Source organism: Mus musculus, chromosome 11, assembly GCF_000001635.26.
Source record: "Mus musculus strain C57BL/6J chromosome 11, GRCm38.p6 C57BL/6J".
Classification (NCBI taxonomy): Eukaryota; Metazoa; Chordata; class Mammalia; order Rodentia; family Muridae; genus Mus; species Mus musculus.
Window position 1 is genome coordinate 102,860,591 of NC_000077.6, and position 16,334 is coordinate 102,876,924.

The 16,334-nt window shown below is 47.0% G+C and overlaps 1 protein-coding gene across 3 annotated transcripts in view; it reads right to left on the reverse strand.

Annotated features, from left to right (window-relative positions):
* The window catches only part of Eftud2 (elongation factor Tu GTP binding domain containing 2), a 42,513-nt gene that overhangs the window by 22,119 nt on the left and 4,060 nt on the right, over positions 1-16,334 (reverse strand). The window contains exons 3-10 of one of the 3 annotated variants that reach the window (NM_011431.3): positions 10,430-10,592; positions 9,578-9,656; positions 8,505-8,580; positions 7,997-8,062; positions 7,256-7,291; positions 4,980-5,070; positions 4,118-4,200; positions 2,021-2,187 (exon numbers count right to left, since the gene is read on the reverse strand). In NM_011431.3, coding sequence (NP_035561.1) covers positions 2,021-2,187; positions 4,118-4,200; positions 4,980-5,070; positions 7,256-7,291; positions 7,997-8,062; positions 8,505-8,580; positions 9,578-9,656; positions 10,430-10,592 — 761 coding nt within the window. Of the gene's footprint in view, positions 1-2,020; positions 2,188-4,117; positions 4,201-4,979; positions 5,071-7,255; positions 7,292-7,996; positions 8,063-8,504; positions 8,581-9,577; positions 9,657-10,429; positions 10,596-16,334 lie in introns of all 3 variants that reach the window. The other 2 variants (NM_001109995.1, XM_006532665.4) reach the window with 2 other exon arrangements.

Here is a 16,334-nt window from a genome sequence, read left to right on the forward strand (position 1 = left end):
TACACTGGACATGACAGCTTAACCTGTTATCCCAGCACTCAGAAAGGGAGGCAGAAAGAGCACTTCAAGGTCATCCTTGGCTTTGTAGGAAGGTCCAGGATAGCCTGGGCTATAAGAGGCCCGGTCTAGGGCTGAGAGTGCGTGGGTGGACAAGCTATAAAAGCAACACTGAGGAGAGAGGAACAGAGCAGTGCTGCTCTCTCCACTGTCACTGCTGCTCTCTCCACTGTCACTGCTGCTCTCTCCATTGTCACTCTCTGGATTCTCTTTGGCCTTGTTTCACAATTTTATGCTGAAACTCCCCCTCAGCAGCGCCCCCCTCCCCCTTTTTGAGACAGGGTTTCTCTGTGTAGCTCCAGCTGCCCTGGAACTCAGTCCGTAGACCAGGTTGGTTTTGAAGAGATCCATCAGCCTCTGAGAGCTGGGATTAAAGGCCTGTGCCACCACCTGGCCTCATGCTGAAACTTTCATTTCACAATTTTGAAGAAGCAAAACTAGGCCCTGCACACAGTAAGCAAGTGCTGTATGACAAGCTATACCCCTGAAACTTAAAAGCCATTCAGAGAGCTGGTGAAATGGCTCAGCGATTAAAAGCACTGACTGCGCTTCCAAAGGTCCTGAGTTCAAATCCCAGGAACCACATGGTGGCTTGCAACCATCTGTAACAAGATCTGACACGCTCTTCTGGGGTGTCTGAAGATAGCTACAGCCTTTATCGCAGCACTTGGGAGGCAGAGGCAGGCGGATTTCTGAGTTCAAGGCCAGCCTGGTCTACAGAGTGAGTTCCAGGACAGCCAGGGCTATACAGAAAAACCCTGTCTCGAAAAACAAACAAACAAACAAGCCATTCAGAAGAATCCAGGAGTGGAGGTGTAGTCCTGTAATCGCAGCATTTGGGGGGCTGAGGCAGGGGCTCAAGGATCAGGACGTCTCCTTGGGCCATCAGAGCTCTCCAGGTGCCACTGAGTACCAGCAGTGCACAGCCAGACTGCTAACTCGGGTCCACACTTGTCAACGTGAGTCTCAATCTTTTACCGTCTTATGAAGCAGATAGATGTGTATGGTGTGCACACGCCAATAGGAGAGTGGTCAGAAAGCAACTCTGTGCAGTCTGTCCCCCCCCCCCCATCTCTACCTGGGCTCTGAGGATTGAACAAGATACAGATAGGCAAGTCCCTTACCTGCTGATCCAGCCTGCCAGCCTTGGTGTTTTCTGATAGTGTCTCATTCTGCAGCCCATGTTAACCTCAAACTCCTGGCAATTCTGCTGCAGCCTTCTGAGTGCCAGGACTATAGGTGTGGACCATTATGACCACCTCAGGCATTCAAATCAAACTACTGTTTGGTGTGTATTCTGTGTATGTGGATGCACGCAGACAGAGAGACCAGGTGACACTTAGTGTCACCCTCTTATTTTCCACTTTAATTTCTGAGGTTTTGTGGGCAAAAGCAGAACATGGTGCACAGGCAAGACACCCAACGCATAAAACAAGCAACAACCCACGAGCTCTGGGGCTGAGAGATGGCTCAGAATGTAGAGCAGTGTTATTTCTCTTGCACGGGACCCAGGTTCAGTCCCAGCACTTACACAGACGCTCTCCACTCTCTGACCCGTTAGAGACTCTAACACCTTACTTACGACTTCTGTAGGTATCAGGCACGTACAAGGTACACATACATACGATCCATTCAGACACATAAAATCAACAAATAAACAACAAACAAAGCTTTAAATATGCAACCCAACCTAACACGGCTGGTCTGAGGTAACGGTGAGACTTGTTTAGATCCTATTAACAACAAAGCCAGAAGTGTGTTAAACAGCACGACTGGTTAAGACACTGAGCTGATAAGACTACGCTTGGAGTCAATCCTGTAGAAACCTGACGTGTACTGTCTGAGTTGTCCGACAAACTCATCAACACACACCAAAAAGTTGCTCAAGGGTAAAATTAAGATTTATAAAAGCCAGACTCTCCTAAAGACAGGAAATCCTCAGGGTCTCTGCAGGGTCTTGTACCTTATTAATCCATTGACCTCATCCACAATGTGTCGCAGCTTGTAATAAGCATCTGTTGGAGGCAGCTTCAGCTCCAAGATCAGCCGGTCGATTTTGTTGATACACACGGTGACTGCTAACCTTTCCTGCACTGCGTGCTTGATCAGCCGCTCTGTGTTCAGCATCACCTGAGAAACACAAGGGTCTAGAGGTGGTATGAAGAGCAGAGGGCACAAAATCTACAGCAGAACCAAAGAGAACACGCTCAGCACACTCAGTACAAGGGGGAGGACCTGGTGAAGTGTCAGCTGGAAGATCATGCCCACGGCAGATGCAGAACTGATAAGAGGGTACCTACTCAGCAGCACAGAGAAGCAAGTAAATACGACGAGGACTGGAGACCCAGGCGTCTCAGCACCAGAGAAGGGACTTAGAAGGCTAGGAAGAACTTATTGGATTTAGAAGTATTAGGATGAATGATGTACAATCTCTTTTTTCTTTTTGCTGTGATCCTAAGGATTAAACCCAGAGCCTTGTCTGAGCTACATCCCCAGGCCTTTTTAGTCTATTCTGACACAGGGCATTACGAACTTGTGTAAATCTGCTGTCTTCCTTCCTGCCTTGGCCTACAGAGCCATTATGACGACAGGTATCCGCCCATGCCTGGATGAATAAGCCATTTATTGCTTGTTGTCACTTTTTCTCTCTCTCTCTTTCTTTTCTTTTCTTTTCTTTTCTTTTCTTTTCTTTCTTTCTTTCTTTCTTTCTTTCTTTCTTTCTTTCTTTCTTTCTTTCTTTCTTTCTTTCTTCACTTATTTACTTAGACAAGGCCTTGGTTTGCAGCCTCAGGTTGCCTCGGATTTCTAGTAATCTTCTTACTTCCAAAGTGCTGTGATTACAGGCACACAAAGCTACATTCACTTTGAATGTCTGATGCTTTTAACACCCCTGTGCAGAAAAGTGACAGGTGTGTGGGTGTGCATTAGATAGTTGTGCTCAGTGAATGGGCCTAGAAGTGAAGGATCACAGCAGCAATGAGCACCCCCAGATCTTTGTTTCTAAATAGTGGTCTCCCCTATATAGGAAGCCAGAACTCATTGAAGAAATGGCTGGTGTTAGGACCAGAGCAGGGAAAGTGGAAAAAAACAAGCAAGTACTAAAACCCGAGCTATGTCAAAGGGTGAAAGAGTCAGCCACAGGAACCTGAGAGCCCAGATGGGTCAGCCAGAGTCTCAGGTATGAGGATATGCTGGGTGGAGAGGTGCACATCTTCAATCCCAGCACTCAGAAGGCAGACCTGGGCTAGACAGTAAGTTCTAGGCCAACCTGAGCCACACAGCGAGATTTCTTTTTAATTTTTTTTTCTTTTTTCTTTATGGTTTCTCGAGACAGGGTTTCTCTGTGTAGCCCTGGCTGTCCTGGAACTCGCTTTATAGATTAGGCTGGTCTCAAATTAAGAGACTCACCTGCCTCTGCCTCCCAAGTGCTGGGGTTAAACCTTTGCCAGTCTCTTTTTAGCTTTAAATTTACATTTATCTTTATGCGTGCGTACGTTCCTGTAATGGTGTGGTATGGATGTCAGAGGACTTTTGGAAGCTGCTTCTCTGCTTCTACCATACGTAAGCTCAGAGACTGATCTCAGGTAGCCAGGCTTGGCAGCAAGTGCCGTAAGAACTAACCTACTTGACAGCCCCACAGTGAGATCTCATCTCAGTAAAAACAAAAAACAAAGAAAGAAAACAGTCTGTAAATACTTTCCTACAACTCACAGGAACAGACTCAAGAGAACATGTTTCTAGTATAGAGATAAATCATACACAGACAAGAATGAGTTCCTTGTACAAGGTTTGACTAAGTCGGAACAGTATTTAATAAGGCGCCTCTGGCTCCCTCTGCTGGTGTCTCATGCGGAATGGTATGAATGAAGTTATTAGCATATCCAATCTTTCAGTTTAGAAACATAGACTTTCAAGTACAATCTTTAACTCTGAATGTCGCTTACTTCCCTAAACTTGGAGAAACCCTGAGCCTACAAACTTGCATGTGTCCTGGCTCTCAGAAGAATTAGTAGGGGCATGTTAACAGGGGACTAGTTTCTAAGAGCCCAGACAAACTTACCCCCTCAGCAGCATCAATGAAAAGGACCACTCCATCTGAGATGCGCAAGCCAGCTGTGACCTCATCAGAAAAATTCACATGACCTGAAAAGCAAATATCCAGCTATCGTTTGGTGGAAGGAGGCAGTTAGCTTCTAGGGTGACCCAAGGAACCAGTCCTATGAACTCCAAATATCCTTCTTCCTGCCCACAGCACCTCACAGTGTATAAACTTCTCCCATTTGAGTCCCATCCTGGGATTAAAGTTTTATACAAGTCTCCACATAGAGACGGTAAAGCAGTCGGCACACCAATTTAGTCTGACAGGTACCCAACAGTGCAGGAGCTATGATGATCTGGAGACAGGGGAATGGCAAAGGAAGGCCTAGGAAGCATGGCGAGCCGCTCCAGGCAAGGCACAGCTAGAGGACGGGGTGGCCGGGGCACCAGAGTGCCAGGCATGGGAACCTGATGGGGCACTGAAGGCAAGTCTGCCAGATCCCAGATTGCCCAGACATTAAATCAAACACTTATGCATCAAGTCAGCCCTTTCCACGAAAGAAACAGCTGGTGGCAGGGCCACGGCACCCTGACACACTTTGTCCACTTCTTTGGGGTTAGGTCTGACTCACCTTTATTTCATCATGGCTAGGCCTGGGGCCTAACATAAACTGAAATCAGTGTGCACACAAAGTTCCTAAAATTTAAAATTCCACAGGGTTTGTAAAGATGGATGTGACATCAAAGGCCAGGAGACTACTATTGTGTCAAAGAAAAGGAAACCCTTGAACAAGAATACAAACACCAAGAACACTCCGTACTGCGGAAACGGAACACAAACAGAGCGTGGACAAGGCTGTGACAGTAAAGGTCAAGGGGCCCACCTGGCGTGTCCATGATGTTGAAGAGGTAAGACTTCCCTTTGGTGTCCGGCAGCACCACCGTCACCGGAGTGCTCTTGATGCCGACGCCTCTCTGAAATCCACAGACAGATACTCAGGACTTATCCCCGACCAAAGGAATCCCTCAGCTCCTGGGGTTTATCAGCTGCTAACTGATCATACAAATGGTTCTCCTTGTAGTGGGTGTAATTCTTTCTTTTTATCTAGACCTCTGACATGATTTTTTAGATATCACACACACACACACACACACACACACACACATTTTTTGTTTGGTTTGTTTTTTGTTTTTAAGACAGGGTTTCTCTGGCTGTCCTGGAACTGGCTTTTAGACCAGGCTGCTCTCAAACTTACAGAGATCTCTCTGCCTCTGAGTGCTGGGATTAGAGGCCTGTGCACACATACTTTTTTTTACAGTGCTAGAGAATAAACTCAGAATATGTACATACTAAGCAAGTATTCTACCACAGAATTACATTTCCGGTCCCAAAACTAATTTTGGGGGGCGGGGCAAGGAATATTAGGAATTGAATATCTCACATACTAGGTGATCAATACCCTTAGCTCTGAAGTTTTATTTTGAGACAAAGTCTCACTAAGTTGTTCAGGCTGACCTCATCCTTGTTCTGTAACCCTGGTAGTTAGGCTTCGAATAACTTCCTTTCTGGCTGGCCTCTAACTCAGAGACCCATCCACCTGTCCTGCCTCCCAGTCCTGGGACTAAAGGTATGAGCTACTACACAAAGCTGGATTTGAATTTCTGATGGGGCCTTTGGAGTAGCTGGGATTACAGGTCTGTTCTACCTTGTACATCAGCAAGCAAGGTAATGTGCCTTAATCAGTATTGAAGGGCAATTAGTTAAAAAAAAAGAAAAATGAGAAGAGCAAGCAATGATGTAAGCTCAGAGGCCACAGACCCCAGGTTCTCACCTCCTTCATTGGAAACAAAGCAGGTGAGTGTCATAAAAATAAAAAGAAACAATCTGGGTTTAGGGCTTTTTGTTTGTTTCTTTGTTTGTTTGTTTTATGCATATGAGTACACTGTAGCTGTCTTCAGACACACCAGAAGAGGGCATCAGATTCCATTACAGATGGTTGTGAGCCACCATGTGGTTGCTGAGAATTGAACTCAGCACCTCTAGAAGAGCAGTCAGTGCTCTCAACCTCTGAGCCATCTCTCCAGCCCTTGGTTTTGTTTTTAAAGGAAAGAAATATTTAGAAGTTCTCATAGGAAATAAGTATTTTAAAAGGGGGGAAAGCTGGGCACTCGTACTGTGGTATACCATTAATGCCAACACTTAGGAGGCAGAGGCAGGAGGATCTCTGTGAGTTCAAGGTCAGCATGGTTTACATAGCAAATTCCAAGACAGGACTATAGAGAGAGACCCTATCTCACCCACAACCACCTTAAAGGAAGAAAGAAAGAGAGAGAGAGAGAGAGAGAGAGAGAGAGAGAGAGAGAGAGAGAAAGAGAGAAAGAAAGAGGGAGGGAGGGAGGGAGGGAGGGAGGGAGGGAGGGAGGGAGGGAAGGGAAAAACCTCTGAAACCCACAATGAGGCCTCTAACAGCAGCACTGATGAGGCTGCGGCAAATGATGTGGAGTCTGAGGTCAGCATGGAACCACTGAAAGAAGCAAAACCCAAACAAAACCCTGCCTCACTCCAACAGTAACTGTTACAACACTAACAATGCAACTAGGATGGCTTATCCTGTGAACAGTGGTGCTCTGCCTCACTCCAACAGTAACTGTTACAACACTAACAGCGCTACTGGGATGGCTTATCCTGTGGAACACTGCCCTCAATTCCTTTAGTTAACTTTGTGCACGTATGAGAGCCTTCCACAGAGTTCTTTAGGGAAAAAAGGGACAGATGATAAAGGAGGGGACAGATTCAGGCTGAAAGAGACAAGCGGCACACTGGACCTCAGCCCTTCACAGAGAAGCCCCTCCTGGAAGCAGATGGTCCCACAGGAGACATCTTAGGAACTGTGGGATATTGTAGAGATCACATAGAGTTTTACAAGTATGAACATCACCTCTCAGTATTTGTTGAATATATTCAAGGGCTGGGAGGCTCTGCCCCCGTACTCAGCTTGCCTTCCCAGTTCTCATTATGGAATGACAGAAAGCGGCAGGAGAGAAGCATAAGGCAAGACTAAATGGAGGTGCTCCGGAAAAGGCCTCCCCAGTCTCTACAAAACTATGGCTGGTGGGTCTGTGTAGGCAAAGTCTGATTTCCCAAGACACACTCACTTACCTCTTGTTCTGTGAAGAGGATGTCAGTATAGCATAGCTGAAAAACATTTAGTGATGTTAGCACCTGAATTCAGACTTCTCTCCCATACGCAGGCCATCAATCACCTCGCTCACCTCCTCCCAACTCCAGGCGCTTCCTCAGGAAGAAAACTAGACTCAAGACAGCAGAGTGTCCGCAGAGTAACTCCAGTCAACGAGACCAGTGCCCTCCCACATGGAAGAGGTTGCTGCATGCGTGCAGGGGTGGGAGTAAGTGGACACTGCAGTCACGAGTGGCTGGAGAGCCAGGCTGTACACACTGCACTGGATCTTAGGAGTGGTAAAGGGAGATACGTGCCAGCCTCAAGTCTCACACGTCAAAACAGTCAATCTGGCAGAGTCTGAACATTTATTGCACTGAGAGTTGCCGCCACAGTTGGCCTTGTTCACAGGCATTTAAATTTACCATGAAAATAACAAGGCCCAACTGACTGTAGGATATTTATAGAGCAGGCTATTAATAAAATGATAGAAAAGAGGAAACTATAAAAGTCAGGATACATCCTGAAAAGGGATCCCAAATGCAGAACGGATCACCTAAAAATAATGCAGGTTAACATCCTCCATGCTCTTGAGAAAGCTTACGCCTATTAATAGATTCCAATCACACAGCAGCCGTCGGAAGACACCCCTGTTGATGAGTGCAGCTGAGGGACCGGAGGGGCAAGGCATTCCCCTTGCGCTCAGCCCAAGTTCTACTTACGTCTTGGTCATAGCGCTTTCTGATTTCCGGATGCGTCTGTTCTATTAAACAATCTACGAAACAGGTCTGAAAAAGAAGAGATGGATAAGACCTGCAATTGTGGAAGAAAATCTGTGCCTTTCCCCCACACTCCCAATGCCCCATGTAATTTAGGCATGAAGGAAGGTAGAGAAAAACAAAGAGAACTATGGGACAGCAAAGGATTAACACAGAAGCCACAAGATTAGTTTTCAATGAAAGATGAAATCTTTCTTGGAAAGTCCTCCCTCAGGAAATAAAAGGTTATAAAAACCAGAGTAAGGTTTAATTTCCCTTTTTCTGTCTAGATGTAAACACAAGGCTCAGGCATGTAAGTGGATGGAATGACACAACGGTTCCATAAGAACATGCAGGGAGCATTGTCTTCATGTCCCCCAATCACTTGCCCAGCCTTAGCACTTCATAAAGGCTCAGAAGTTAAGCAGGTACAAAGAGAAATCCCATTCCAAGAAGCACAACAGCCTCTCACCTTGCCGTGGTGGAGATGGCCACACAAGGTTACGTTTCTGATGAGCTCAGAGTTGTCCATCAGATCTGCTAAGAAACTGGAAGGAAAAACAAAGAGAAAACAAACTATGGCAGAAGCTCCCCGAGGAGGGAGGCACAGAGGTGGTCCAGCTATTTCTAGCCGGCAACAACTTTCAGATCAACTGCAGACCATTCAGAGCCCTAGGTCAGGGTGCTCACAAGACAACACAGGCTGGAAACCAAGATCATGAGACCAGTGCCCTCTGGATGAAAGTATACAGGCATGCACCACAGAGTGCATGGAGAGGTTGGAAGACAACTTTAGGGGTTCTCTGTCATCTGGGTTTCATGGTTACCATTATACAGATCTCAACAGTAAAATGATTGAAAAAGAAAGGTTAAATTCAGACGAGGCTGGCACGATGGGTTACGGAGTGATCTTAGTGCTTATGTGGTGGAGACAGCAGGATCAAAACCAGCCTGGGATGCATGAGACCCAGGGCAGGGGATGGACAGGAGGATGCAATGAACAGCTGGGCATGGTGGTTCAGGGTTATAATCGCAACACTTCATAGGTGGACATTATAAGCTACACTAGGGCTACACAGACAAACCCTGCCTCTAAAAGCAAACAAACAAAAAACCAAATAAATAACAACAACCCTACCACTACAGAGAAAGCCAGAGACAGACAGAGAGAATAAAAAGAATGTCAGACGGACAGGGAGAATAAAACAACTGTCAGCGAACACTTCCTGGAGCTATTTCTCAGCTGCTGACCACAGCTCTGAAGACTGATCGGCAGAACACAGAGCTCCATGCTGGTAATTATAACTCCCCATTCTGTCTCAGAGACTGGCCTCAGGGACTTCTGGGTTAGAGGTAGTGCTGGGATGAAGGGAGGGAGACAGCTGACATCCAGATGAGAGCTGGGAGAGAAAACTGAACCCAACATCCCAGCAGCCATACGCTGACAGATCATAAAGAACTGCTGTCATAATTCTCTGGCTCTTTTCAACCACAAACCACCTTTTCCTGCCTCTAAGAAAAGAACCGAGGGGTCTTAAAACTTACTCCATCTCATACACCGTGACGGGTAATGTCTGCTCCATCAGAGTGAATTTCTTGGTTTTCACTGGCTTTATAATGGGTTCTGGGAGGAAAGAAGAAAAGCAGTGACATGTAGGTAGGTATGAACCAGAGATACGGAGCTCACTCCACTGGATCGGGCTTTAGAGTGCATGATATATAACAGCAATTTAATTTATTCTCAAGGATCCATCACTCAAGTTGAGAAAGTCTGGAATGCTATTTCGGCCTGAGACAGTGAAGGAAGGGACTTCAGCTTATTTGGTGGGATGTGGGGAAACAGCAGACACAAAAAGCCCAACTCTTTGTAATGGAATTGCTTTCCTGAATCACTACTAAGAGGTGGACAATGAGCTCTACACGGACTGCTCAGACCGGCGGGAAAACATCAGACCAAAGAGAGCATGGCAGTCTTTAAGCATCAAGAAGTGGATAAAGCACTGACTCCTTTTAAAATACATAAACATATTTAGTTATTTTATTTCATGTGTGTTTGTACATCATATGCATGCCTGGAGGTCAGAAGAGGGCACCGGTCCTCTGGAGCTGGAGTTACAGGTGGTTGTGAGCTGTGTGAGGTGCCATGTGGGTGCTCAGAATGGAGCCTGGGTCCTCTGCAAGCGCAGCCAGTGCTCTTAGCTGCTGAACCATCGCTATAGCCCCCAAATACTAATTCCTTTTGCTCAGTACCAAGCTAAGAGTTTTGCTGAATATTGAGACAAAGATAATTGACTCTTATCTAGAAATAATACTGAAAGTTAAAGAAAAAATCGCCCAATTCACTCACTGAACTTTGAAGACTCGCTGACAGCTAGACAAGGTTTCCTCCAGCCATACCTGTGAGGGGCTGGGTGTCTTCCTCCTGGACTATGGTCTCCACCTCGGGACCGTACACCTCCTCGGCCGTGGGGTAGTACTTCTTGTCCTCATGCAGCACCACCTCCATGCCGGGGTGGTCATCCTCGTGCTCTCCCACGTCATCCTCGTCCTCGTCCTCATCCATCTGAAGACAAGAGAGAGCAGGAGGACAGAGGGGGCCTTTTCTTGCCCTCTTCTACGTGAGAGCTGCATCTTTCTTCAAGTCCTATGCTGGTGAGTTGGTCCCCACCCCTGGAAAGCCCATCTCTCAAGGGACTCTGGGAGCCTTGGCTATGGCCAGTGCTGCTGCCTCAAACTTGCCCCACTCTTAATGGGATGACTGGCCACAGTGGATTCAGATGAAAGAAAACAAGTAGCTCACCACAGCACAGCCAACTAAGAAAACAACAAACAAAACCCCCACTTTCTCCAAGGACAAAAATCAGAAGCCAGAGGTAGAAATGAGGAACAAACCTTTATCTTTACATTTTCACTTAGCTTGACAAAACTGGTTTTAACAAATGATCTCGAATGACAGGCAATAACAGGTGTTGGTGAGAATGTGAAGCCCGCATGGGCTGTGAATGGGGAAAGATCCACATTTCTTCAACATGTTCAGTGTAACACTAAATATAACCAAGCAAGTCTAGTCCTAGCCTCTGTCCTCGTCAGGCTTTCTATTGCTGTGACAAAGCAACAAGTTTAGGAATGGAGAAACACTGGGATAAGAGTAAACTCAAGTCATGCAGGAGGTAACCATAGAGAAGCTTCCAGATTATTTAAGTAATCTGATGATTCCCCTCGTTTCTTAATGTGTATGTATGTGTGAAGACTGGCAAGGCTCTGGCCCCAGGAACATCATCTGTCTCCTTTGAGATGCCTCTCACTGGGACCTGGGGCTTATGGATTAGCTAAAGCTGGCTGGCCATCCAGCCGCAGGAGCCACCTGTTTCTCTAAGAGCACACTACCACACCTCGCATTTTTATGGGTTCAGGGGATTGGACATAGGTCCTCACGCTTGTACGACAACCAAGCTGTTGCCGCTGCTCTGGACTTTATTTTTTTCTAGAAGACTGGTTTTCTTTTCTTTTTTGTTTTTTTCGAGACAGGGTTTCTCTGTGTAGCCTTGGCTGTCCTGGAACTCACTTTGTAGACCAGGATGGCCTCGAACTCAGAAATCCGCCTGCCTCTGCCTCCTGAGTGCTGGGATTAAAGGCGTGCGCCACCACGCCCGGCTAGAAGACTGGTTTTCAACTAGGATAATCTGCAGTAACAATTATAGCTCAGTGTCTTAGGTATAAACTTCAGTACTGTCTGTGTGTGTAGGGAACGGGGAGGGCTCGACCCCACCCTTTTCCATCTTGAGAACATACTGAGAGGAAGGTTGGTTAGGCACCTACTGCAGTAATTTGGGAAAGAGATGGTGACTGCAGCAGGCATCTGTGAAGGTGGTGTGAGGAGGCTGTCCTAGAACTATTCTGTAGAATCAAGTGTTTTCTGATAAATGAAAGTATGTTGACCTGAGTAACTAAAGCAAGGACGGTACAGAGGGATGAGGAGGAACGGGGAGCAGTATGAGAGGGACTTAGAACCTGGCAGACTCACTGCATTTGAGTATGAGAGGGACTTAGAACCTGGCAGACTCGCTGCATTTGAGTATGAGGGGGGACTTAGAACCTGGCAGACTCGCTGCATTTGAGTATGAGGGGGGACTTAGAACCTGGCAGACTCGCTGCATTTGAGCATGAGGGGGACTTAGAACCTGGCAGACTCGCTGCATTTGAGTATGAGGGGGACTTAGAACCTGGCAGACTCGCTGCATTTGAGCATGAGGGGGACTTAGAACCTGGCAGACTCGCTGCATTTGAGTATGAGGGGGACTTAGAACCTGGCAGACTCGCTGCATTTGAGTATGAGGGGGGACTTAGAATCTGGCAGACTTGCTGCATTTGAGTATGAGGGGGGACTTAGAACCTGGCAGACTCGCTGCATTTGAGTATGAGGGGGACTTAGAATCTGGCAGACTTGCTGCATTTGAGTATGAGGAGGACTTAGAACCTGGCAGACTCGCTGCATTTGAGTATGAGAGGGACTTAGAATCTGGCAGACTCGCTGCATTTGAGTATGAGGGGGACTTAGAACCTGGCAGACTTGCTGCATTTGAGTATGAGGGGGGATTAGAACCTGGCAGACTCGCTGCATTTGAGTATGAGAGGGACTTAGAATCTGGCAGACTTGCTGCATTTGAGCATGAGGGGGACTTAGAACCTGGCAGACTCGCTGCATTTGAGTATGAGAGGGACTTAGAATCTGGCAGACTCGCTGCATTTGAGTATGAGAGGGACTTAGAATCTGGCAGACTCGCTGCATTTGAGTATGAGAGGGACTTAGAATCTGGCAGACTCGCTGCATTTGAGTATGAGAGGGACTTAGAATCTGGCAGACTCGCTGCATTTGAGTATGAGGGGGACTTAGAACCTGGCAGACTTGCTGCATTTGAGTATGAGGGGGGACTTAGAATCTGGCAGACTTGCTGCATTTGAGTATGAGGGGGGACTTAGAACCTGGCAGACTCGCTGCATTTGAGTATGAGGGGGGACTTAGAATCTGGCAGACTTGCTGCATTTGAGCATGAGGGGGGACTTAGAACCTGGCAGACTCGCTGCATTTGAGTATGAGGGGGGACTTAGAACCTGGCAGACTCACTGCATTTGAGTATGAGGGGGGACTTAGAATCTGGCAGACTCGCTGCATTTGAGACCCAACGTTAGGCACTAAGGAAAGATGCCAAGCAGATGCAGGACACACAGAACTGAGGCTCAAGTTGAAGACAGAAACCCAAGAGTCTCCTGGACAAAAGTCATCTGACAGACTGGATACGATGACCAGTGCAGTATGCAGGGGTGGAGGAGAGGTGTAAGTGGAACTCTAGGTCTGCTGGCATCGAAGGCCTGGGAGAAGAAGCTAGCAGTAAAGACTAAGAAGGAAGGGTCTTGAGGGTGAAAGCCAGGGGCCTCCCTGGAAAACAGGGGAAGAAAAGACACGAGGGAACATTGGCTTACCGGGTCAAGTGAGACTGAGATGGACAGGCCAGGGCCATAGAGACTTTGACAAGAACAGTGACCAAGGAGTAGGGTTAGAGTGGGCTGGAGATTTGGAAACAGCTTCAACAACTCTTCTGAGGCATGCATTTAGGGAAGTAAGAAAACATGGAGGTAACTGAAGGGGGAATAGGGTCAGAAGAGGTCTTGGGTGGTACCAGAAATGGAACTCAGGTCCTCATGCCTACTAGACAAATGCTATTTTATTTTATTGGGACCAGGTCTCACTAAGTTGCCCAGGCCGGCACTGAACTCTGAACTACCTACCTAGCTAGAATTATGAGCAAAGGGTTTTGGGGTTTGTTTGTTTGTTTGTTTGTTTGAGACAGGATTTCTCTATGTAGCCTCTGCTGTCCTGGAACTCACTCTGTAGCCCAGGCCAGTCACACACTCACAGAGATCCACCTGCCTCTGCATTTGCCACCCTGCCCTGAGTGAAGGTTCTAAGGTAAAATAACATGCTTGTACACTGTGGGATGACCCACTAGTGAGGGAGCTGATGGAGCAGGAGCAGGAGTGGGAGGGAGAAGTGCTGGGTGAAGGTCCTGAGTGGGGAGAAAGGATGGGGGATGGAGTTGGTTGACTGGAAAACAATTTGTCCACAAGAACAGAGCGGAAGGCATTGTGTGCAGTAAGCTGGATAGATACGGTGGTGGGCGTTTGTTTTCTTTCACACAAATTCCAAAATGTCAACCTGTTTTTTAGAAAAGAATGCAAATACCTGCGGTGGTGGGCTGCCTGGCCACCTCCTGCCATCTGTATGTTCTGCTTCTATTAAAGTGGCCTGAGATGACATCAGTGCTTTCAGCAGCCAAACATATCCTACTGGTAATGGCTCCAAAATAACTACCAAGCCAGTCGTCTGTCCCATACAGCTGAATGCATTAGGAGCCTAACCGTGGGCTTATGTAATAACTCCTGCCTCCTCTAACCATCTCCACTTGAGCACCATGCAGCAGCTCAAACGAGCCTGGAATAAAGCTATCAAGCATCCTTCAGCGTTCCCTTTGTCTGTTAACAGTGCTGCTGCAGCTCCTCAGCATTCTTACTCCCCTTCTCCCCTCATATTCAAGCAGCGGTCCAAGCCCCCACCTTCACATGGATGCTGGCAGTACTGCCAAGAAGCCCTGGCTAGCTGTCAGGCCTCCAACCCGCTTTCACTGAAGGAAGAACTCCAGCATTTTGCTTTGACTATGTAGCCCTGGCTGGCCCGGACCGCACTGAGAGGACCAGGCTGGCCATGGACTGCCTGTTGTGGTCTCTGCTGGAGTTCAAGGCATGCATCACCTCACCTGGCTCTTACTCTGCTTTCTAGTCAAGGCCTTCAACTCTCTGACCCCACCTCCTCTGCTTCACACCCACGCTGTCCTCTACGTACTAGACTTTGGTGATCTGGGGGAAGAGATGGACTCTTCTCGCTGTACCCCTTCCCTCCAGAATGAACACCCTTCTTACAAACTCCTATGCATCAGAGCTCCAAAGAGCTTTTTTTTTTTTTCTTTTTTCCCCTTTTGCTTCAAGACAGGGTTTTCTCTGTTTAGGAAAACATCAATGCATATAAAAAAAATAATAGAATTTTTTTCGAGACAGTTTTCTCTGTGTAGCCCTGGCTGTCCTGGAACTCACTCTGTAGAACAGACTGGCCTTGAACTCAGAGATCTGCCTGCCCCTCCAAATGCTGGGATTAAAGGTGCGAGCTACCACAGCCTGGTACAAATTTAATTTTAAGAGAAATTACTTAATTCTTTTTTTTGTTGTTGTTGTTCCATTGCCTCTCTTCTCAACCCTCCATCTTGGCAGCGCAAAGGACTAAATCTATGGCACCTTGTGCACACCCGGGAAGTAGCCTGCCACTGAAGTGTATCACCACAGTGCTCAGCTTACTCTCAAGATTTCCCTAACACCCCAGCAGGGTGAAATTCATCATGAACAGACTGAAGATGCAAGCTAGTCTCCTTTTACCAGACTTACCAGCAGCTTCAAAGTTCTTTTTCCTGGTGCTTCTCATGCCTGGTGTCCCATGAATTTAACCCCCATGCAAATCCAGACTAACCCTCCATTAAGAAGTGGGATGAAGCTGGAGAGATGGCTCAGCAGTAGAAGCACTGGCTGCTCTTCCGAAGGTCCTGAGTTCAAATCCCAGCAACCACATGGTGGCTCACAACCATCTGTAACAAGATCTGACGCCCTCTTCTGGAGTGTCTGGAGACAGCTACAGTGTACTTATATATAAAATAAATAAAAATCTTTAAAAAAAAAAAAGTGGGATGAGTCTGCTTTTCACCATCTGACAGTTTTATATATTTATATAATGAAGTATCTATTCTCACCCCCCCCCCATGCTCACTAGAATCATTCAGTGAGACCCTACTTCCACTAAATCTATGTTTTACTCATAAGTTCTGAATAATGCTAAAAAGATGAAAGCTACTCTGGGTGCCTGTTGGAGTTTGAATGCAGACTGCCTCTCTCTCACTTGCTCACGTTTGGGCCTCTGGCCCCAGTGGGTAGAACTGCTCTAGACTGTTGTGGAACACTGGAAGATGGCGGCCTGAGGCTTACGGCCTGGCTCCAGTTTCCGGCCTCTCTGTGCTTCCTGATACCCTGAAACATGACCAAGTAGCTGCGATACGAGCCAACTGCTGCTATGTCTTCTCCACTGTGCGCAATGGCAGTCCTTTAGATCGAGAGCCATAAATCCTTCCTCCTGTATCTTGTTCTTGCCAGGTATTTGGAATGTCAAGAAACATAACAGTACCCCTCCTTTTTTAAAAAATACTAT